Source organism: Thermobia domestica, chromosome 9, assembly GCF_964235325.1.
Source record: "Thermobia domestica chromosome 9, izTheDome1.hap1.1, whole genome shotgun sequence".
Lineage (NCBI taxonomy): Eukaryota > Metazoa > Arthropoda > Insecta > Zygentoma > Lepismatidae > Thermobia > Thermobia domestica.
In genome coordinates, this window is record NC_137462.1 from 76,031,477 (window position 1) to 76,054,947 (window position 23,471).

At 35.6% G+C, this 23,471-nt stretch overlaps 1 protein-coding gene across 2 annotated transcripts in view; it reads left to right on the plus strand.

Moving 5' to 3' along the window:
- Positions 1-11,153: 11,153 nt before the first annotated feature.
- Positions 11,154-23,471, plus strand: part of LOC145694759 (alpha-tocopherol transfer protein-like) — a 32,289-nt gene continuing 19,971 nt past the window's right edge. The window contains exons 1-3 of one of the 2 annotated variants that reach the window (XM_081771372.1): positions 11,154-11,278; positions 15,882-16,054; positions 23,226-23,385. In XM_081771372.1, the coding sequence (XP_081627498.1) occupies positions 15,916-16,054; positions 23,226-23,385 (299 nt within the window). In that variant the 5' untranslated portion in view covers positions 11,154-11,278; positions 15,882-15,915. Of the gene's footprint in view, positions 11,283-15,881; positions 16,055-23,225; positions 23,386-23,471 lie in introns of both variants that reach the window. The other variant, XM_081771371.1, reaches the window with a different exon arrangement.

Here is a 23,471-nt window from a genome sequence, read left to right on the forward strand (position 1 = left end):
GATCGCTTTCATATTTTTCAATCTTTTAGGCGAAGACTGGATCGCCAATTTCACAACTTCGGCTGCAGTACTCTTGCCAGATTTCACCAAACTTGATTCTACATACAAGCACAGCTTTTCGGAAATGGTATTCTTTACAATTTCCTTCACAAATCTTTTCTTACTTCGTTGCAAACTCTCTTCGAACACTTTTCTTGATCTTCCTCTTCTCATTTGCTCCTAAAGCCGTGATGTTGTTGAGGGACGCGGTGATGGTTGTATCACCGGAAGTGTTACGTCTTGATCAAGCCACTCCATATGCTTATTTCCCACTCGTACATTTAATTACATGCCCGCCATTTTGCCAAAACCTTTGACACAAATACTTTCATTACAGTTTTCAGTTTATTTCCACGTTGTTCAGCAAGTTCACTGATACCACACTTGTTTAATGTATACTGTAATAATTGTTCATTACATTTTAATGAAGACTATTGTAAAAATGCTCTTTAAATAACACTATAAAGAGTTCACTTCTCTTAGTTTTCATGTTCTTCACAGATCGTTGCCACAGCTGTGTGTAAACAATACGCTCCAATCAGGAAAGGGGGAAAAGGGGGGACGTGTGTATTCCTGTTCTATGTTCGATATAAGATATACTGTCGAATTGTCCAAGAATAGTCGCGGTACTCTTTGGAACTTTTTTTATAACTCTCTGTATAGTAAATATTTCTTCCTTGTTTCGACACCGCACTAGTCCATCATACTACCTGTACTGTATTTACACTAGGCTCACTTGTTAGGTTCACAGTCATTTTAGATGTACACTATATATATCTAACTCTTCAATATTCGTATTGAAATGTTGTTACTGCCACTTTGGGAAAATTTAGCACGAGCTGTTTCTCCGTCAGCAACTCAGGCACAACTAACTGCAGTTGGCCGTTCGAAATAAACTCCGACTTTGCGCACATACGCTGGTTACTGTGTTGCGTTCTCAAAACAAATTCTTACGGTACATCATGGACTGGTATATAGGGACTATTTTGAAGGCATTTCTGATTAGTTTCATCACAATATTTTTTTCTATTTTTGGCGCCGTAATTTCGTTTTTCGGCCTTATGTGCGCTCCCAGAATTTTTTGTTGGGAGGGATATAAGGCTTAAGGGAACTAATTACGCCTATGAAGTTTATCATCGTTTCGAAGAACACCTTGCAACCTCATTATGTCATGTTTGTACGGGCTTACATAACGGCTGAGGATAAATACCGGAAAATAGAGTAAAAGAAATATTTTCCTCTATTTTAATTGATGTTCTGAATTAAGAACCTGATATAATAAAACATAATACAAAATTTACCATTTTTCTTTTGCATGTTTTGCATAAGTGAAAGGAGATAATGAAATGCAACTTACCACAATCATAGATAATGTTATTCTACAACAGAAAATATGAATCTGAAGAGTTTTCAGTGTTTCCGTCCATAGAAATTACAGTGTTGCCAGAATAACATTTTTCCGAAAATCTAAGTTAAGTCAGCGACTAGAGGTACGAACTCAATTGCATTTGATTAAGTATCATGCTGTCTTGGAATCCTATGAACTACATTATAAATAATGGTATACGGACAAAATCTCGCGGCCGAAACATCGCCGCCCAAAATCTCGCCGGCCAAAACCTCGCGGGACAAAATCTCGCCGGGCCAAAACCTCGCGTGGCCAAAACCTCGCCGGGCCAAAACCTCGCGTGGCCAAAACCTCGCCGCCCAAAACCTCGAGGGACAAAATCTCGCCGGGACAAAACCTCGCCGCGAATGAACTTTTCTTTAAAATTTACCCAATGTGTTTCTTAATATGCAATTCCACATTACAAATAATAATAATAATAATAATAATAATAATAAGATACAAAACATCGTGTGCGTGGGCTTTCTCGGATTATTCCCGTTTCCTCCCACTTTCTTTATTCGATCATTTCCTTCATCCTGGTCATCTACGTCTCCTTTAACCTATAGGACATAATGAAGGGACGTTGTAAAAACTCATATATTATTTCATACTCTCATAAATATTATTAGATTTTTGTTAAAATTTTAAGTTTTTGGATGTTCCAAAGTTCACGAAACTAACCTCGTTAGTTGTCATTACTTTCCTTATGCAGACTTTCTTTCTCTATAACCAGTTTAAAAACATCCTGTCGCCCTACCTTCACATTGAAATCCTCTAATACAGAAATAGAATTTTCATATGGTATCGCGGGACTTGGTCAAATACCCTTGATATTTCTTCTGAAACAGCGTCTTTTATACCGTCATCCTTATCATCTGTTCGAACATTTACATTTTGGTCAGGCGAGATTTTGGGTATGGCGATATTTTGGGGCGCGAGGTTTTGGCCCGGCGAGATTTTGGCCCACGAGGTTTTGGCCCCGCGAGATTTTGGCCCGCGAGGTTTGGGCGGCGAGGTTTTGGCCAGGCGGGGTTTTGGCTGGCGAGATTTTGTCCCGCGAGGTTTTGGGCGGCGAGGTTTTGGCCAGGCGAGGTTTCGGCCTGGCGAGATTTTGGGCCGCGAGGTTTTGGGAGGCGAGGTTTTGGCCAGGCGAGGTTTTGGTCCGCGAGGTTGTCGCCGCGAGGTTTTGTACCCAAACAATAGTTGTATTTAGTTTGTAATAAACAAAATAGTTTTAACATACAGTTATTAAAATCAAATAATAATGTCATTTAAAAAGTAGTTCACAAGATACCAAAACAACATGATACGTAACCAAATGCAGTTTAGTTTGTTCCTCTAGTTTCTGCTTTAACTTAAAAATTTTGAGGAAATATTATTCTGGCAAAACTGTGATTTCTATGAATGGCAACACTGAATATTCTTCAGGTTCATATTTTCTATTGTAAAATAACATTATCTATGATTGTGGTAAGTTGCATTTCATTATCTCCTTTCACTTATGAAAAACAAGCAAAAGAAAAATGGTATTTTTTTATAATTTTTAGAATGTCAGGCTCTTGAGTCGGCAGCGAGGGGTCCTGACAGCTAGTGAAGAAATAAAAGGACATTGACTAAGTGCGTCCTCTATTTCACTTCCTTTTTGTTTGCAAAAAAAAAAAAAAAAAAAATAAGATAAAAAGAGAAAGAAGCTTTAAAAGTTCATCAGCTTTGAGAAACAACTTGTGCATGACATTGACGTTAAAGTTGGTAGTAGAAATTACTGGTGAGTTGTGGTATAGTTTTTGCACGTGCAATTCTTATGACCTTCAAACACTCATACATTTCATTGGTCACCTTGATATTTATGGTAGCCTCTAGGTTATGTTGACACTGCAATTTTGATGGAAACCTGAAACTCGTTTCATGGAAAGTAATAATTCTTGTAAAACTGGTATAGAACTTGTAAAGAATAAACCGTTTACAATTATGGGGACTCTAAACTTGCGATTGTTCAGCACAAACTTACTTGAACTTATAAGACTAACTTGTAAAACGTAATATAACTTGCAGGCTGCGATAACTCTATGATAGAGCGCTCATATCTGGTGCGTGGGTAATTGGTTCCATTCCAGTATGTGCCATATGAATTTTGTAGTAGACAAACACCATGTGCGTGGATTTTCTCCAAATTATCCCGTTTCCTCTCACTTTCTTTATCACACTATTCCCTTCATTATCTTCGGCTCCCCTTCCTCAGCCTTAGTGGATAATAGTGGAACACTAAACCAAAAATTAAATTTCATTCCAGAATGTAACTTGTTTTTAAAATGTATTTTTGCTATTGTATTAACGTTATTCTTTCATAATATTTGATGACTTATCAATATCTTGAAACGTTTATGCTTGCTTGATTGATGATACGTTAAACTCCAATCAACGATTGATTGGTTATTTAGAGCTGAACGCTTAATGAATCAATCAATCATAAACTTTTCAAGATTTTGACACGTTATCAAATATTGCAAAAATTTAACAAAACTGAATAACTGGCGGTGTTGAACTTACACTTTTTCTCCTCAGAGGACGAGTTGCAAACTTCAGAAGAAGACACTGGCGGATCTAGAAGGTAGAAACTGGGAGGCAGACAGTACCCAGATTATGGTAGCTATATATAAACTATCGAAAATATATAAATAATAACTTAAATTATTTTGTCACTGAAAAAATTAAGGGGGGACTAGGGTCCCCTGGCCCTGGACTACATCCGCCACTGCAAGAAGAGTTCCAAAAATTGATTGATGGGAACACTATTGTTTGTGGCCATATACTGTAGGTTCGTACATACAAAAATACATTTCATGGTGGGAGTGGTGTAATCACAAGGGAATGCAAAGCACCTCACCTTTAAGATATGTGTTACTGAATAAGCCAGGTTCATCGAAATCAAAATGGGGAGCTGAGTAGAGGGGGAAGTAAGACAAGTTCTTCTATGGTAAGAATTAGGCAATCAGGAATGTTTGTAGTGGATGCGAAAGGTATCAAGAGAATATGGTGGGTAGTATTGTACTGGAACTCACGGCAAAACTGCACCGTCTTTACAGTAACATGTGGCTGTGTACTGTCGTGCAGAATGAAGACATCATATCTGTTGATCATTGCTGGATAATTGAGATGAAGTTTACATGCATTAAATAGTGTTGAGATCTGTACGGAGAAACATAGGATGCATGAATCCCATCATACTCCACATTACCAGAATTAACACCTTCCTTAGGTGAAAGAGTGGTTTTGGAAACTGTCCTTGACGTTGATCACCGCCCTGCTCGCTTGCGATTGCTGTAGTACATTCATTTTCCATCAAAACTAACACTCAGAAGCGGTAAACCTTCCCACTTAGTCAGTCAGTACACTTAGAGAACTGCGCACCTTGCACAGTGAAACTTGTTGTTCGATGTCAACTCGTGTGGTACACACGAGTCCAACTTTTATACCTTGGGGGTCACACAGGGCCTTCGAACGACAGCGGTCTAGTAAACGCCTAACTCGTTTGTAACTCCACAAACATTATTCCAAAGATAGGTTTCTATGATATTGGTGTAGAGCTTATCATAACATGCTGCTCGGTGTTGTGTCAAGGAGTGTACGAAATTTCAGAAACTAACGGTGTATTAGACCAAGTACACTCTTTTATATTTTTCCCGCTAAATGTACGTACAAAATATCCCCGTTTGAACTTGTAAACGAAACAACCACGCAATTGTATGTTTTCTTCATGGTGCGCATTTACACGATCCCATTAAACAATACACCTTTCTCCTGAATCACTTAGTACTTCATCTTGTTTTCTGAATATGAACGGTGCTACTGATGCCATACAGATCACCTTATCCATCTATTGATTGAGTTAAAGAAAGAGTGGTTTCTCACGAGAAGTAATATTGAACACTTCAATCGCAGCAAAGACAATTTGTATTTTACGTGGGTCAACTATAACTACAAAGAACTTCTATTTCATTTATAGTTTATTTTCTTTCTAATAGCTTTATATTTTTACATTCATAGTTATGTTAAATATGTGACAAGAAAAAGTAAAAATTCGTCAAAAATAGGATACAACTTTTAATAGTATAAGTTGATGTTATATATTTAAAAACATTTTATTAATATCCGTAGTTCAGCAACTGTAATTAGTATTAAGCTGTAATTTAAAATATGATTCTTCTATCAAAACGTTGTGTTGTTTATGGAGAATGTAAAAATATTATTATTATTATTATTATTATTATTATTATTATTATTATTATTATTATTATTATTATTATTATTATTATTATTATTATTATTATTATTATTGTTACTAATATTATTGTAGCACGGAGGTTATTCTCATAAATGGTCATGGCCTAGAGTTTTTACTTACATTCGCGAAGTGTTCCCTCGGAATTCGTATAAAATTGATTCAAATCCAAAGTTCTCCGCGGACCAGTGTGTATTGTACTAATTTAGCGGCCCATACCAGTAATTCGTATATCTATGGGCCTTCATATATATCCGGAATTCAATCATACACTACTATAAGACTCGCACACAAAATTGCTTTTAGCTTCTTTAATTGTAATTGGATTTGAATGTGGGCGTATGCAAAATAAGTTGGATCGAATACTACTTCTCTGACACATTTACCCACCCCGGCCGTCATCTTGAATCCGCCATATTGGATTCAGCTTTCGTTTTTTTCAAATGGGAATAGGTGCAAGCGATACATCAAACTCATGTACAATTTTCTTATATCCACTGGTGTACTTCATTTTACCGCTTCTTGTACACTCCGCTTAAAAAAAATTGCGACAGCTAACGCCGAGCAGCTAGGCCACCCAATATACACCTTCTTATCCCATAATCGTGTCTGGTAAAGAGACCCCCCTCTCTCTCCTCCTTTCTTCTCTTCCCTACTAAAATTAGCTAACAACATGAACGCAATTCTAATTTCAAACTACACATGTATTAGTATCGATAAAATGAAATAACAAAACCGAGACGAAACAAGATTGATAAGTTGATTTAGGGTGAAACTGAAACACACGCAATGAAAAATTGAAACCAATGGATGTCTATTACACAGAGGTTTAGAAATGAGGCAGAGAGAGAGAGAGAGAGAGAAGGCGAGAGAAAAAGAAAAAGAAAAAGAAAAGCGAGAACAGATAAAAATGTGGAATTTTAAACTTAGTAAGAAAAGAACCTAACATCATAAAGTTCCATTACCAGAAATCCAGCAGTAATATAGAAATAACGTTTGTTTTTATATATTTTTTCAGGACTGTTCGAATATATAGAGGACGCTTGAAACATTCACAAAGTCACTTTCAAAAAGGATAGCATACTCAATTTCCAGTAGAACTGTAGATCTCACTGACACATCTAAGATAATGTCAACAGTTTAACACATGCTTTGTTTTCGCGTGGTTCGGTTGTAAATTCGGTAGTGTTCATTCGACGCACTGATGCAAACTACATTCTAATAAACCCAGTAGGTAGCGTAGGTCATATCTACCATTCCAGATTACTAATGCAAAGTGAACAAAAAAAGAATCAAGAAACGAAAAGAAAAAGAAAGAAAGAAAGAAAGAAAGATAAAATTGAATGAGTGCTATTTTACTGGTAATTTTTTATCAGAAATATCCTATATTAAAAGTCGAAACCGTATCATAATGAAAAGTTACAAATGTTCAAATGGAAAATTGGATGTTCCTTATAGATGTAGCAGACCTTGCATGTTCAAAATTTCAACGTGAATAAATCACATTGAATTATAGGATGGAAACAAATTTGTGTCGAACTAGCATTAATAAAATTTTGTTTCCAAATAACCAAAGAGGTTGCCATTTTCTAGTCTTTTCCGAAGATTTTTCTGTTCCGAACATTCAGCATCACTTTCATCTCTTGCGAATATAACGCAATTTTCACAGATAGAATGAACACGCTAGAGCTCAAACGGATTATAGTGTCAGTCGGATGATGTTGGTTAGCTTATGGAGCACCATTGGGTCGACGAATCAAACCCGTAGTGACCCGGTGTTTCGATTGAGACTCGGTAACCCAGATGATAGAAAATATATTTTGCTTATTCCCTTCCGTTTAAACACAATTTCTTTCAGAGATGACCAGGACTGGAGATGTTATCTCCAGAGCACGAAAAACTCGATGCTGAAGTTGCCAGTTAATTACATTTTCCAGACCAGGTCTATCGGTCTCTTGCTCCGTTTTAACTTTGGAACACGCACACGCTCATGAAGTGCGTGTGTATGTGAGAGAGAGGGGGAGAAGTGAAAGATGCAACGACAGGATAGGGAAACGTCAAGAAAGAGAGAGACGAATATAAATATGAAACATACTTATCATTACAGTGTATGATGAAGAACGCACACACTGTTTATTCGAATTCTCGCCAGTCATGCTTTGTAAGTTCTCCAACAGAAGATAAATCTCTGTTTGCAGTGATTATTTTATGCGAAAAAGTTATATTATCTGACGGGGAATCAAACCGAGATTTTCCGCTTGGAAATCTGGTACTTTACCACTACACTACCGATTGCTTTACCCAACATTTGTCCAACAAATGCTGTAATATTTCTTTCTGAGAACGATAACACGAAAAGTGTTTACTGCAGATCAATGAAGTGTTTCGAATGTCCTGGTAAATCCCCTGTCCTTTCCTATCCAACATTCGTAAATCGTCTCTATCATGATAAAAGGTGTTTGCTTCCACATTTTAAAGCATTGCATGTCTAATATGAGAAATCGATTCTTCACTATCACTTTGTAAAAAATGCAACTGTGCCGTAAACAGGATATGAACTCATGATGGACAGCTGTATTAATCGTAACTCCATTACGTTACCGCTACACTATCCTGTCACCTGAAACTAGAAGCCAAATATTACTTACTTTAGCCTTGATCATTAGAACGATCAAGCTTCTTCCTGTAAGGTTACTTGCACCTAAGTGCACTATGAAATTCTTATTTTACGACCTAGAGAGAAATTAATGCCCACTAATAAAGGAAACCACATTCAATCCAGAAAAAAATAAAGAAATAAAAACATATTATGCAGTTATTTTGCCGTGCAAGTTCAAAACGACGCGAATATACATGAGTGTAAATAAAATATTTAGCCTACATCAATCATTTCTCTGTTAAACAAGTATAGTTCGTTAAGAAAATGTTACTCGAGTTTGGAAATTTTGGGGAGGTTCGGATCCGGTGGACCCCTCCCTCGAGGCTACGCCCTGAGCATTGCTAACTAGTCCCAAATTCAAAGTGGCGTTTCCCATCATAATGTTTTATGTGGAAAGTTATCAAGAGTACAAAATATCTTTGTTTTATATATTAAAAAAATATGTATAAGCTAAAATACTATCCACAAAAGGGGGGGTTCTATATATTGACTTATTAATATCTGGTTCACATATTACTGTACAAGAAGCCTTTATTATCTATATAATCTAAGAATTAACTAGTAAATGCGTGTTTACTTTCATTTGCTTCCTACTCTATTACATATTTTCTATTTTATTTTGTAATTCTCCAATATCTCTCTCTTTTTTTGTCATTATATTGATTTGCTTCAGTATAGTCCCGTAATTTAAAAATATGAATACATAAAAACAAATACCATTTGCAATTGGTAGGGAAATAAGATTCAGAAATCTTATTTAGCGCGAGAAACCTTCTCGTTCACTAGAAACCGTGCTGCGCGGTTGCAGAAGCACTGCAACGACCAGAGCCTTTAACTTCTGAAATAGGGGAAAGGAGACTTAACATTCGCTCCAATTGCCGCGTTGAAAAAATCTGGTCGTTGTATGCTCCCTGCAACGCAACATAAATTAGAAACTCTGTGACGCATTGTTTTTCTCTTTTTAAAACGGATTAATGGAATTTACAGTTATAGAAGTAAAAAAATACGTTATTTAAAGTGTTTGGGAGCATTAGAAAGCATTTTTCCTGTTATTTACTACTACTGCTAATTATATATATATTAAATACTTTGGTCGTTGCGCATCGCTGCAACACTAATATTAGCCGCCACTGCTTTCGCCATTCCTATCCTTGCTTTTATTTCGCCTTCAGACTTATTGGTGTTTCAGTTGTAGAGCGTTCACCTCTTGTGCTTGGGGGGTCCCGGGTTCGATCCCAGCCCCCGCCAAATGAACTTTGTGGTGGACAAACACCATGTGCGTGTTTTTCCTCGGGGTTCTCCCACTTTCTTCATTCCACCATTTCATTCATTATTCAGCATCACTGTCTCCTTTAGTCTAACTGGCATAAACGCGGGACGTAAAACTCAAATATTGCATTTTTATTTCATCACTAATAACACTATCCAGGTATCGAAAACTAGTCACCTGTTCTATTTTGTCCCTTTCTAAATTTATATTTGACCCTAACACCTTTGTTTCAGTCACCATGGCTTTTGTCTTTCTAACATTATTTTTATCCCATATTCTTCACAGCCCTTCCTCAAGTTTTTTAACATCTTATTGATTTCCTCCTCAAATTTTGCGACAAGCGCCATATCATCTGCAAACCGTACACCTTTAATCATTCTACTTCGTACTGAAATGCCTTCTTCATTTTGTAGGCTCTTTTTCTCTATCTCCTCAAGATAGATATTAAACAATGTAGGCAAGAGTTTTTGCTGCATGAGGTATGAGACTAATAGTTCTACAATCCTCACATTTCTTTGCGTTCTATTTCTTAGCCATCATGATCGTCTTCACAAAGTCTTTTGTCCACTCTCCTATTTTGTAAATTTCATTGCACAGTCGTAACAATTCTTTTTTGCCCTTGTCTCCTATATTCGTAATTAATTCGATTGGTGTATTATCTATCTCTGTTGCCTTTCCATTCCTAATTTCGGATACAACTTTTTCAAACTCTTCCCGAAGAATATTAAACCCATTATCGTTCTCGCCTACTTTACATTCTACTTCAGCATCTAGGCCACACGGTCTATATATACTCTCATATAAATCCTCAATATATTCTTTCCCTCTTCCTAATACTTCACTTCACTCGCTGACTATCTTCCCATCCTTATTTTCTGCTGCCATCGTAGTAATGGAAATGTAGTTTGAAATGATAACGGAATTTAACTAGACTTGAAGAAGAAACCAATAAAATCACATTTTATTGGAATGAAATTTCAATTCATTTTAAGGAAAATAAAGAAAAAGAGGACCACAGAAATCGATCGGCTTTAAAATAAAGAATGGTGCACATACCCAACACCGTTAAGTTTTTGTTGTGATACTTCAATACACATGTCAAACGAATTTGAAGATAGTACCTTGAAATTTGCTAACTGGATAGTAAAAATCATATTTGGACGATTCTAGAATGTAGCGTCCCACAATGAAAGCCGAAATTGACGAAAAAAATTAAAACAAAATCTGTATCTGGTATAATTATAAGTGTAACTAAAACCAAATAGAGCTTTTTCGGAACTCTGAAACGCAAATGAAAAAAAAAAAACAATGGGTTTCACAGAGCGAAACGTTTCTCACGCCCAGCTGGGAATCACCCAGCTAATTTTCTTACAAAATATTGCAAGTTTTGTTAAATGTAAAGAGCAAAGAAACCGCAGTTATTATTTTTTCAAGGTCAAGTTAATAAACTTTCACTTTCCATCGCCGCAGATGACCTACACAAATATTGTTCTTCAAACATATTCTCTATATTCTGCACCAACACGAGGATGATAGAGAACCAAAACAGGTTTTCCTGGCCAGAGGACTTGTTCTTTTGTCCCAGTTTTTAGTTTCTCTGTCGAGTGCTCTACGGTTACATCATTGAATTAAATCAAGTTCGTAAGTAAGTTGTACTAAAAATTTAGCTTGTTTTCGATAGCCAGTAAGATCAATTATATTTTTTCTTAAATTTTATTGTATTAGAAACAATAGTTGTGACCTTTTACTTTATAAATGTCAATCTTATTTACCAGTTATAATGCGATAACACAAATTTACAACTCGTTAATGTCTCTTGCGATAGTATCTCCGCATGTAAATTTCACTCGTACGGAATTACAATTATTTCATTAAAATTCATTGCACGGTGTATGTCGCTTCAGTTGTAAAAAAGTATCATTACAAGGAATTAGTAGCAGTGTATTCACCTCGGTTGATCTCTGTTCGATTTCAAGTTATGTGGGTTTGTGATGGTTAGACATTGGATTTTTATGCACTTGAAATTCATGAAATATACATGCAACTATGCTGTTAAATGTGTTAAATATATGAACTTAAAATATGCACTAATAATGCAATAGCATTTTCAAATACGTAGCAAAGTTCTGACAAAGTTTTGTAGGTGAAATACAACATCGAAACTGTATTTTACTTTTCAGGGTTATTTCTTCAGAATTTATTTTTACGACAGTTACAGTTTATATACTCCTAACTTTTTTAAAAACACAAACACATTATGAGGTTAAAATAAACACAGTGACATGAGAACACGAACTCTAATTTTTCCTCACATTTGTGTTTAAGAGTGCATTTATTTACTTTACAGAAAATAATACGAGCTTTGGTTGTCTACACGTTTCCAGCAAAAGCAAAAAAAGTTTTTAAGTTTTTGGGTAATTAGCCTTATAGTATATGACAAGATGCTTCTCTTCATTTGTTGATGTTAGTTTGTAACATGTGTAGCCAAGAAATGACCAGTTAACATCAATATATATTACTGGATAATATTTATAAAGAAACAAGTTTAGTATCTATATTTTCTGGCAAGTTGAAATTTAACCCTTGCAGATATTTTCCCATGGCGTCATTTGTTTCATAGTCAGACTTTCTGGCAATAACATAGGTCAATTTCTTTTCCACAGAGTGCCAAAGTTTACCAGGAATTTACTAGAGCTCGTGCTGAACTTCATCAACTAGAGCTAAACATTCACTGAGCTGCATTCCTCGCGTCTCTTGTTTCTAGATTGATGTTGACACAATACTACAGTGTCTTTATCATTATCAGATTTCTCTTAACGTTTTTTCAATTGTAAGCGTTTTTGCTCTGCAAATCGGTTGGTAACATTATCGGTCCTCCATAAACTAGACATTCTTCCAATCTCCCATGCAAAAAGCCGTTCTGTTGAATATACATGCATTGAAAACACAAACTAAAACTGAATTTATTACATATTATGAGCATAAATCTCAAATAAAAACTTATAGAAGATGCTGAATGTGCTCTTAAGTACTAATGTATGCTCTAATCTGTGAAATATACATTTATATGCACTATAAAACTTCAAATTCCAACTGTACTATTATTGTTAGAAACTCCTACTAAGTTTAACGGAGATGCATACAAGAAAACAAAATATGCATTTGCAGAATAATCCGATGTCTAAGACAATGAACACAGTCACAGTGTCGTAACTGAAGGAAATCTGGAGGAGTCAGGGTCCCTAAGAAATGTTCGGGTACATTCTTTTACCCAAAAGAACAGTGTTTGGTATCTTCGTACAAAAAAAAATCAAAACTTAATATGCAAATGTCCCAGTGGGCCAGTGGTAGATCATTCACTTCTTCCGTGGACGAGCTCCTGGTTTGATCGTAGTCAACGTGAGCTGGTGGTGGACAGCGTTGTGACAATAAATTTCGTTGGGGTTCTTCCGTTTCATAGCACATCCTCATTACTCCCAATTTATTCATAATGATTTATTTTTATTAATCATCAGTCTCTTTAGACTAAATTCGACTAATATATATCGTCGTCTGAGATTCAATACCGCGTAAGTAACATTTCACCAATATTTCAGGATAGACAAAATACTGTTTGAAAACTAGCTTCAGCCTCATTATACATTACTTTGAGGAAATAACAGAGTCATATGTCGTAAGACAGGTGTACTATTTAACCAGATCGTGCGCCATCCTATACTAATTCTAATGATATCGAAACCTCAAATTCGATAAAATTGGAGATACGCAGTGTTGAATCTCAGACGACGATATATATATATATATACATTTTATAAGAGTTGTTTCTTGAATGTTGTTAACATGTCATCTTTCTTAGATAAAATCAAACCAAAGTGATAACTGTTTAACACTACGTAAAACCTTTTAACACTAGGTAAACACTGTCTGTAAAACGGTGAATTAAAACAAGAAAAAGGCTTGATGATTTTTTTACAATAAAGCAATAGCAGATGCAAACTGAATGATCGAGGTAAAGTCGAGAGGCAAAAAATCCCATTTTACGCGTGAATTGCCGACGTTATACTAATTAAAAGTATGCTATAATATTAGAAATTAAATTTCTTTGTATTAGTCAGTTTTTACAATATCTAATTGAATAAGCCGTAAATTTCGATCTTCTCGTAAAATCCCATATATGCTGCTTATTATCCCTTTCCGAGAAAATAAGGTCAAAAACTCCCACGATATGGGATTTTTCCCACAGGTTGGCATCACTGGTTGTGGTGTTATAACAATTGTATAGATGTCTTCTGAATAATTGTTTTCTTTGGATTAAATTTACCCTTCACAGAGTTGTGCAGACACAGAGAGTGTGAGCGTGTGAAACGCGCGTACTGAGTTGTCACTTTAAAATATATTTCGTCAATAGCAGACGTTGGGAATTAAACTTCTCAAAATTACTTTCATTTTATTGTAGTACAAGAAGATAATAGAGAAAAGAAAGAAAAATACAGTTTATGACTATTTCAACAGGAAGAAATATATATATATAGTTGGACCTCGATAACTTGAATTTGTATGTATTCCCTTCAGTTTTGAGTTATCGAAGTCCCACTGTATATATGTAAGTAATTTTTTTTGTTTCTTGCAGTTTATCATGGTGTCTTTAAACATTGTAAGGCTGAATATGGACAAGGACTTATTTATTGGAACTCTTTAGTTAGGAATAGAAACACCGATTCGTGGACTAATTTTCGTCCTTCACACAACCATTTTTCATATTATTTCTAACATTAAAATATGACATAAAGGATGTTGTAATGGAGAGGTACCGGTTTTCAATCTAGAGAACTTCTCTAAATATACTCCAAGGCTGACTAATTGTAATTTATTTTTTAGTGTTTAAGCATATATGGCATAAGTTGGCATTAGAATAGACGAAAATTGTAAAAGAAATCGGTCAAGACCTATTTTGACTGCACCATTCTCATATTCAATTGATATGACTGGAAAATAAATTTAAAAGAAAAAACATTATTAACCGACTTCATCAAAAGCGCTAGAAAGCAGATAATAATAATAATAATAATAATAATAATAATAATAATAATAATAATAATAATAATAAAGCTCTTAAAAGCAGAAAATAATGCATTATTATCTACAAACTATTTAGAAGTCAATGCCAAGCCAAACAAATCAATATTTAATATTAAATTAGATGAGGTATTTTTTTCTCGGCACATACTTCAAAAATGTTTTAGATATCTGCTTTTAGTGCGTTTATTATTTTCTACTTTACAGCGCTTTTGTTGAAGTTAGTTATTGTGTGTTTTTGAAGTCGGTTAATATTCTTTTCTTTAATTTTTAAGCATTTCCTTTACCCCAGTTATATATTAATCGATCTACATGTTACAGATTTATACGTGAACATAAACACGGTGTTAACACGTATCATCTGTTGACGAGTTTCATGGTCCAACTCCAAAGTCTGTAATCAAATCCAGATAGAATTTGTTGGAATAGCGAGAAAGTATTCTCTTTGAAATTTAACACTTAGTTATATACAGTGGTACATAATGTTACAATGTTAAACGTTATACTTCAAACTCTTGTTCACAATTTTGTCATCTTTTCCTTCACATTTCAACATGTTCCATAATATCATCTTGCTTTTTAATAAATTATTCTTGTTTCTCGTAGTTAATATTGCCGGTATGTTGATTTATTTTAAAATTTATTATGTTTTATATTATATAATTTTTAAAATTTATTTTTTCTGTTGATGTAAGGTAAAAATACGGTTGTGATATGATAGTTATCAAAAGCTTCTCAATCCGAAGCCATTTTCTCATTCAATATTCATCGAATAGCCAATAACAACAAGTAACTATTGAAAGCAAACCATGTAAAGTTACATAACATGATGAAAATCGAAAATAAGAACGAAAACATCCATTTTGGGTGATAAGAAGAAAATTAGAAAAGAATGTTTACTTTGGGATTTATACAGTACAAAAATGCACTTGTCAATAACATATCATACCACCATGAAAAAGCAGAAGGTTTGTCTACTGTCATAGCATACTGGAGAAAAGCGAACCAATAAATCATATTTTGCTCTCTTCTTCTTTAGCCCTTTCTTGATGTTTGGGAACATACTGGAGAGCGGTACACATGTGTCAAAATTCTTAGTACTAGTAAGCTACCTCGAATTACGTTCTTAAAGTATTAACACTTCAGTAATATTTCATTGTGTTTACAGTGACTTAGCAGGAGGTAATTCCCTTCCAAAAGAGATGGTATTCGATCCTCCGACTCCCGAAGAAAGGGAGATTGTTCTGAAAGCGTTAAGCGAAGATCCTTCACAAATGGAGAAAGATGTAGATCATATTCTGGAATGGCTCCAACATCAACCACATCTACCAAATGAAATGGGTAAGTAGACTAAAATAATTTAAAGGTTTCTCAATATTTTCATAAGCAGCTGGGATTTACTTCTTTTCAAGTGTTCTGAAACAGTTTCATAAAACGTTTGATGTTGCTTCCATTCGTACTTTGCTCAAGGTGGTTCAAAGTTACTTTCTATGGTCTACTGCAGGATATGAATCAACAACGCCTTGCAACGATGTTACAACTTTACTCCTAACAATACAGTGTTTCCATGGGATTTCCCACTTTTTAATTAACTTCATAGCCGTAGTAAAAATGTGTCATTATATTCAAATTATGTATCAAATGTAAGTTTTTTTTTTCGTTTATAACGACAGATGGTGTGTGTTTAACTTACTGCACCAGACAAGCTGAAGTGTTTCACTTCTGACTGGGCAATATATGATTAGGAGTTCGCTTTTACGATCAGAGAAGAGACAGTGATAACAGATCGAACAAGTGGCGAGGAAATAACTTGGGTCGCCAACTGTCCGGTATTTTACGGGACAGTTCGGTTTCTGACCCCTTGTCCGGAGTTCGGCACAACCTCAAAACCGGAAGATGAATATCCGGTAATTTTTCCTCTAACTAGTTCTGTTCTCTGTGTTCTACTCAGATTATTTTTTTTAATTCCGTGGAAAGTAGATTTAGTTTACTCTGAATTTTAAAATGAACCGCATTTGACAACCGGCTGATCATGGAAATAGCGCAATTTCATTCCGCAACGAATTTGTTGTTCCGTCGCAGTGATGTTATCGTTTGCAAGGTGGCAGTGATGCCAATTTCTCCTATTTTTGGCTAAAGCTAGCATATTTGGAGAGCCGTTTAACCATACAAAGATACGAAATGCTTATAGCCTTAAATATAGCAATATACGAGGTTATTTTATGAAACTCTTGCCGTTTTTGGCCTTTTTTAATTAGCGTTAACAGATTTCTAAGAAATATTTTCTTCTTTAAAAACAAAACTTGAAAAATAAGCCTACTTGTCATTATATACAATCGTATTAATTGATTTCTCAAGACGGAGAATGCTTTATACGTACTCCAGCAGGGTGCCCGGGTATTTCCAGTTTCAAAAGTTGGTAATCCTAAAAACAAAATCGGGGAATAAAATCAAACAAGTGTCAAGTGTTAATAATGTACGAAGAGTAATTGATCCATGAGAAGCATATCTGCAAGAACTTCGACTGCACCAGAGATGTTCTTATTGGCCTGTCACCAATGTCTTTTTTCAACGCCAGTTTTGTCGTCCACTTCCTGTTCTCTTTGTGTCTTTCACTGACAATGAGAGTAGTAAACGAGACGTTACACAATGTTCAATTGAAAACGAATGGTGTACAGTATTGACATTTTAATTTCTCTCAGGATAAGTAAGTCCTGAAACAAAAATTTGAGACCTCAAAAAGTCTTATCAGCAAAAAATCGCCACGTGGTGTGGATTTTAAGACTCACAAATAAAAGGAGGACGGTTTTTATTTCAACCTCTGTTAAGCCGCTAGAGAAGAACTACTTGACCTTTCTAGACTTAATGGCCCTAACAATGTTAGGTAAACACATGGATGTAATGGGGTGTGTAGTCGAGTACGAGCTGTATATGCTGTATACCCATATAATGTTTTTACATTCAATTTAAACTTATGAAGTAAAGAGTGTATACAAGGGTGGGTATACTTTTTTATTATTATTTTTTGCAAATGGTCCAAAAAATAATACCAAAATTTTTACCATTAAATCACTGCATAAACTGTATAAATTATTCAATTTCTTGATACGAAATATCTACCATTTTCTATTCCTGTTCATCTTGGGTCCTAATATTTGCCTCAAAATTCATTTTAAATGCTATGAATCTTCATTATTCCTTTAAACAAAAAGACTAGGTTTCGCAACCATACAACGCAACAGTCATAATTATCATTTTATGTAACAAGCTTCAAATTCTCCCTCAGAATTCACGAAGACAAAAGAGTTTGGAGTGAATAATTACACGAAATCCTTCCTTTTAATCGACACTTAGTTCCTTCGTAGTCATAGTTTTGATCTGTTGATGCTAATCTTACATACACAAAAGTGTCCACTTTGACGAAGGTTCTCACTTAATATTTTAACGTATACATAATTTGTCATATTACGGTCATAGAAAATTTATTTTCTCTGCATTTACTTCCAAGCTCACGTTCTAGCAGACGTTTTCGTACTTGGACTTTACTCTGTATTTCATTTAAAACACATTTGTATTAATCTAACTCGGTTTTCTAGTATAGCAAATTTGGTGCGAATGTTTTACTAACAAGGAAAGCACATGAATCTTCATCCGGACATCCGAATCAAACCTAGTCCATTCGATAAACATAACAAAGATATGTTCATGCACAAAAAATTAGGTGCCACGGACAACGGAGAAAGACCTAGGGCCCATTAACCCTGTTAGTATAAAGAAAATCGTAGACTTATAGTGAAATAGCTACTGCATCAATACAGTTCATTGGAGAGTCATGGTTTATAGTTCATTCTCTTGAGCATGAAACAAGCTTTCCAAAGGTGCTATGTATTGGCGCCCATTACGTACTTGAACAGGGATAATTTGGAGAATGTCAGGAAAATTCCCTTCAGAAATCCCTCCCATCAACTTTGGACCCCTGTGGAGTGGCCCCGGGTAAAAGCACACAATCCAAATATATCTCGAAAAAATACTATGCGGTATAAGAAATGTGTGTACCAACTTTTGTGTTGCTAGACAGAATAGGTATGAGGGAAAAGCCTGTATTGGTATACAATCTTTTCCCTCATACCATGCATCAGGATTTACAGTCACCCATACCATTTTATTCAGTTCAATGGGACCTATTGATTTGTATGTCTAATCTTGGGATATTTTGCTGGATATGGACTAATGGCATCGCAAAATTATTATTATTAATATTATTATTATTATTAGTAGTAGTAGTAGTAGTAGTAGTAGTAGTAGTAGTAGAAGTAATTTTAGAAATTAGTAGTTGTAGTAGAAAGAGTAGTAGTAGTAGTAGAAATTAAATATTTCAGTGTAACGTCCCCGATTATGCCATTTGCGCTGACAGAAACGATGATTAAGGCAAATGAACTATGGTGGAAGAATTGTTGGAATAAGAAAGTGAAAGGAAACGGAAGTACCCCGAGAAAACCCACAGACACGATGTTTTCCACCACAAACTTACTTGGCAGGGGATCGAACCAAGGAGTCCACGCACCAGAGGTAAGTGCTCTACCACTGAGTCACCGTGCCCCCTTAGTATAGTGGTAGTAGTTGTAGTAATAGTAGTAGCAGTAATAGTAGTAGTAGTAATATTAGTAGTAATAATAGTAGTAATAGTAGTAATATTAGTAGTAATAATAGTAGTAATAGTAGTATAAGTAGTAATAATAGTAGTAGTATAATAGTAATATTAGTAATAGTAGTAGTACTAGTAGTAGTAATAGTAGTAGTAGTAATAGTAATAGTAGTAGTAGTAGTAATAGTAGTAATAGTAATAGCAGTACTTGTAATAGTTGTAATAGTAGTAGTAGTAGTAATAGTAGTAGTAATAGTAATAGTAGTAGTGATAGTAGTAGTAATAGTAGTATTAGTAGTAGTAATAATAGTAGTAGTAATAGTAGTAGTAGTAGCAACAGTAGTTGTAGTAATAATGAAATGAAATTTTTAAGTTTTACGTCCCACACTTATGCCGGACAGGCTAAAGGAGACGGTGATGATGGGTAATGAATGAAATGGTGGAATGAAGAAAGTGGGAGGAAACGGGAGAACCCCGAGGAAACCCACGCACACGGTGTTTGTCCACCACAAAGTTCACTTGGCGGGAGCAGGGTTTGAATCCGGGACCCCTTGCACCATAGGTGAACGCTCTACCACTGAGCCACCGCGGCCCCTAGTAGTAGTAATAGTAGTAGTAGTAGTAGCAACAGTAGTAGTAATAATAGTAGTAGTAATAGTAATGGTAGTAGTAGTAGTAGTAGTAGTGGAAGTAGTAGTAGTAGTATGAGTGGTGGAAGTACTTCTAGTAATGAAATTTGATCAAGTATTGCTTTTGGATTAATTTTAATCTTCTTGCGTATCATTTCAAGTGGTAGCTAATTTCAATCTGCTACGTAATTGAGTTGAACACATGTCAGTGTATTATTTGATTTTATCCACACCAAATGTAACTGAAGTCAACACTGAATTATCAAATTTGCCATATAATTTGCACAGTTACGTGTATACCATGTGACGCGTATAGACGCTCGAAATCTTTTTAGTATATAGGTCTATTATTATGAGTGATTTGAAATTTTGCCGGTGGTCGGAGAAGACAAAATAGTACACCGACATAAAACTTTTACGTTGTTTATTAGTATATTAGTATAAAGTCTATTAAAAAGCATGTATGCCTGCCTTGCCCCCACTATTGATGCACCTGATCGTTCTTTATTAGTTGTGAGAGTGAATAGGAGATTATAACGATTGCATAAGAATCACCAATGTAAATAATCGTTTTTAACACTTTCGATCCTGGGCTAATCTGTCCTTGTTTATTCCAAGTCCTGGGGATTTTAAGCCTTTTTTTAAAAATTTATAACACATTGCTAAATAATAATAGATGCACTAAAAACATTGCAAACAAGTTTTTGGACTTTAGATTTTATTATGAATATTGAATTTGGTGATGTAAGAAAACGTAGTTCCCTACACTGCAGTTTGAAATATATACTGTACTTTTTGAACAAACGATAAAAATTTTTTAATAGAAAATAATACTCTCGCTGAGTGTGAAGTGCGAGCAGTGGTAATGATGTTTAATAAGGAGAGGGAAATCTGCGGGAATTGACCGCTGAGTTCCGTTATTGTGAAGCGACGATTCTGCATGATGCTTTCCCGAAGAAGGTCCACAAGATCGTATGTGATGACGGTTGATCTACCACTGCGCTCCTCATCATTCACATTTTAGCGTCCTGCTGCAAATTGTCTTCAGCAGCAACGCACCATCTGCTTATTGATGACGTTATGTCCATAGACCTGGCACAACTGAGCATAGATTTCAATCGACGCTATCCCCTGTGCATTCAAAAACTTTATAACTGCTCGCACTTCACACACGGCGCGAGCTGGAATAGGAAACCATTTCCATCTTCAACCACCGCCACGACGCTTCTGAGAGCACTAGGAAAGTTCCGCTCTACCGTACGCCAAGCTAGGACCTTACTCTTTCACGTCAACGCAATTGCTGGTGCCACACACGGTTTCCTAGCTATGGGATGCGTGGGAAAGTTACTTCCTGAATAGGCCTCATACAAATATTTTTATATGGGTGTCCTCATGTACAGTACCATGCCATGGGATGAGAGCAGGGCGAGCGGGGCGACAGCCTCGGGCACCGAAGTAAAGGGGACGAAAAATTCAGGACGCCGTTGTATACTCTCACTCGGGCGCAGATTTTCTACGGCACTGCACTGTTCATGTACTCATCGCTTTTTAACTTTTCGAAATCAGGATCTAAATCTGTATCATCAATTTCACCTTCCGAATGGGTTCTAAACTGTACTCTTATAAAATCTTTGATATTTCTTCTATATTCATTTTATTTGCTTCAAACGAAACAACTGCAAAATTAGTTTTCGAAACAAAATATTAAACTATATTATCGAATATGCTGCAGTCAAACGCAGAAAGTTGATCACAAAAATCAGCCTGCATAAATTCGTTTACTCTTCGCTGGATGTCAGATGAATAGTATTTCTTCAAGAACTGAGTCTCAATAAGTATTTAATACGGTTGACAAGCGACCCATAATAATTTACATAGGAGCTATTACGTAAAAAACGAGTTCGACTCGGGCTCCGGCATTTGGAATAAACATACAAAACGAGTCTGACTCGCACTTAGGATCGAAAGTGTTAAAAAAGATCTCTTTGTTGTTTTCATTTATTGTTATGAGTTCGAAATAATCTTTGGAAAAACAAACTTAGGTTTCTATAGTTTACTTTTCTTATACATTGAGTTTTACATCGGTTTAGACTAGAAATTTACATGATGGAAGTGGTAAGAAATTTGGATGTAAAAAGTGTTTTGTTGCTTTCTCACTTATCAATTTAGATCACATTTTTATTTTTCTCTCTCAATGTCTCTTCAACGTTTCGTACACTTATTCTTTGGCCCAGGCCTACAAGAAGGAATCTCAGGGGCTGAGGCCACGTCTTAGAACAGTACACTCTGTTGGAACACGACGGTCTATCCATCTTCCTGGAAAGTAAGTGTTGAGACATTGCTGAACATCGAGAGCAAAGTCCTGGGTAGATTTGATCTCTGTACCATTATTCGATTTAGAATTGATAGAGTATACGAAGTTTATAAGTATATCCAACTATTAATTGTGCCCTTTGCCAGATAAAGACGCAAGACATTGGTCAATGTCGTTCCTCACCACACTGTTATCTTTGGACATGACTGTATTCTTTTAGCAGATTTTAGCGCTTTATTGGATTAAGCATTCCATCTTTACCCTTCTTGGTTTTCCCTCAACGACTTCAACAACTGGATTCCATACTCCGTACCTTTCTGCGATTTTGGCTCAACCTTCTTTGTTAAGAACTGGAGAGTTCATCAGTCACCTGAAACGTAAATTGTAAGGACTGCAAATTTGTCATCGGGATATCACAATTGAATATACAGTATAATATGAATGTAGAGTTTTCTGATTATTACTTTGTTTTATGTATAACATGTGGGTGTGGAGAAGGATGGAAAGAATTAGTTGGGTCGAGCGGAAAACGAATGAGAGTGTGTTAGAAATGGTGGGTGAGAAAAGAACACTTTTAGATATATCATTAGGAAGAGGAGGAGAAATGATTGGGACATTGCCTAAGAAGAGATTGTATCATGAGGGATGTCCTAGAGGGTATGTTGGCGGGAAAGAGAGGGAGGGGACGAGGGGACTACAATTAATGGATGATATTAAAACAGAAAGATCATACGCGAAGACGAAGAGGTTAGCGGAGGACCGTGGAGCATGGAAGCTTCTCAGCTGCGGCAAGTGGCCTGCCAATAAAGGCAGAATACCTATGATGATGATGATGATGGTAATGATTATGTATAACATAAATATTCATATACAAATATATACAAGTCTGAATCTTATTGGTTGCCGTCTTTCTTTCATTTACAGATCGTGACTTTGTGGCAACTTATATTCGTTCTTGCAAGTATCGACTTGAAAGAGTAAAACAGAAGTTAGAGCTTTACTTCACAATGAGAGCAGCACTTCCTGAATTCTTTACCAACACAGATCCAACATCATCACACTTCTCATCTAGTTTCGAATACGGGTAAGATAATCTTTTAATAATACGCACATTGATACTTCATCTTAATTTGTTTGTGAACTACGCAATAGATATAAGTCCAAAAATAT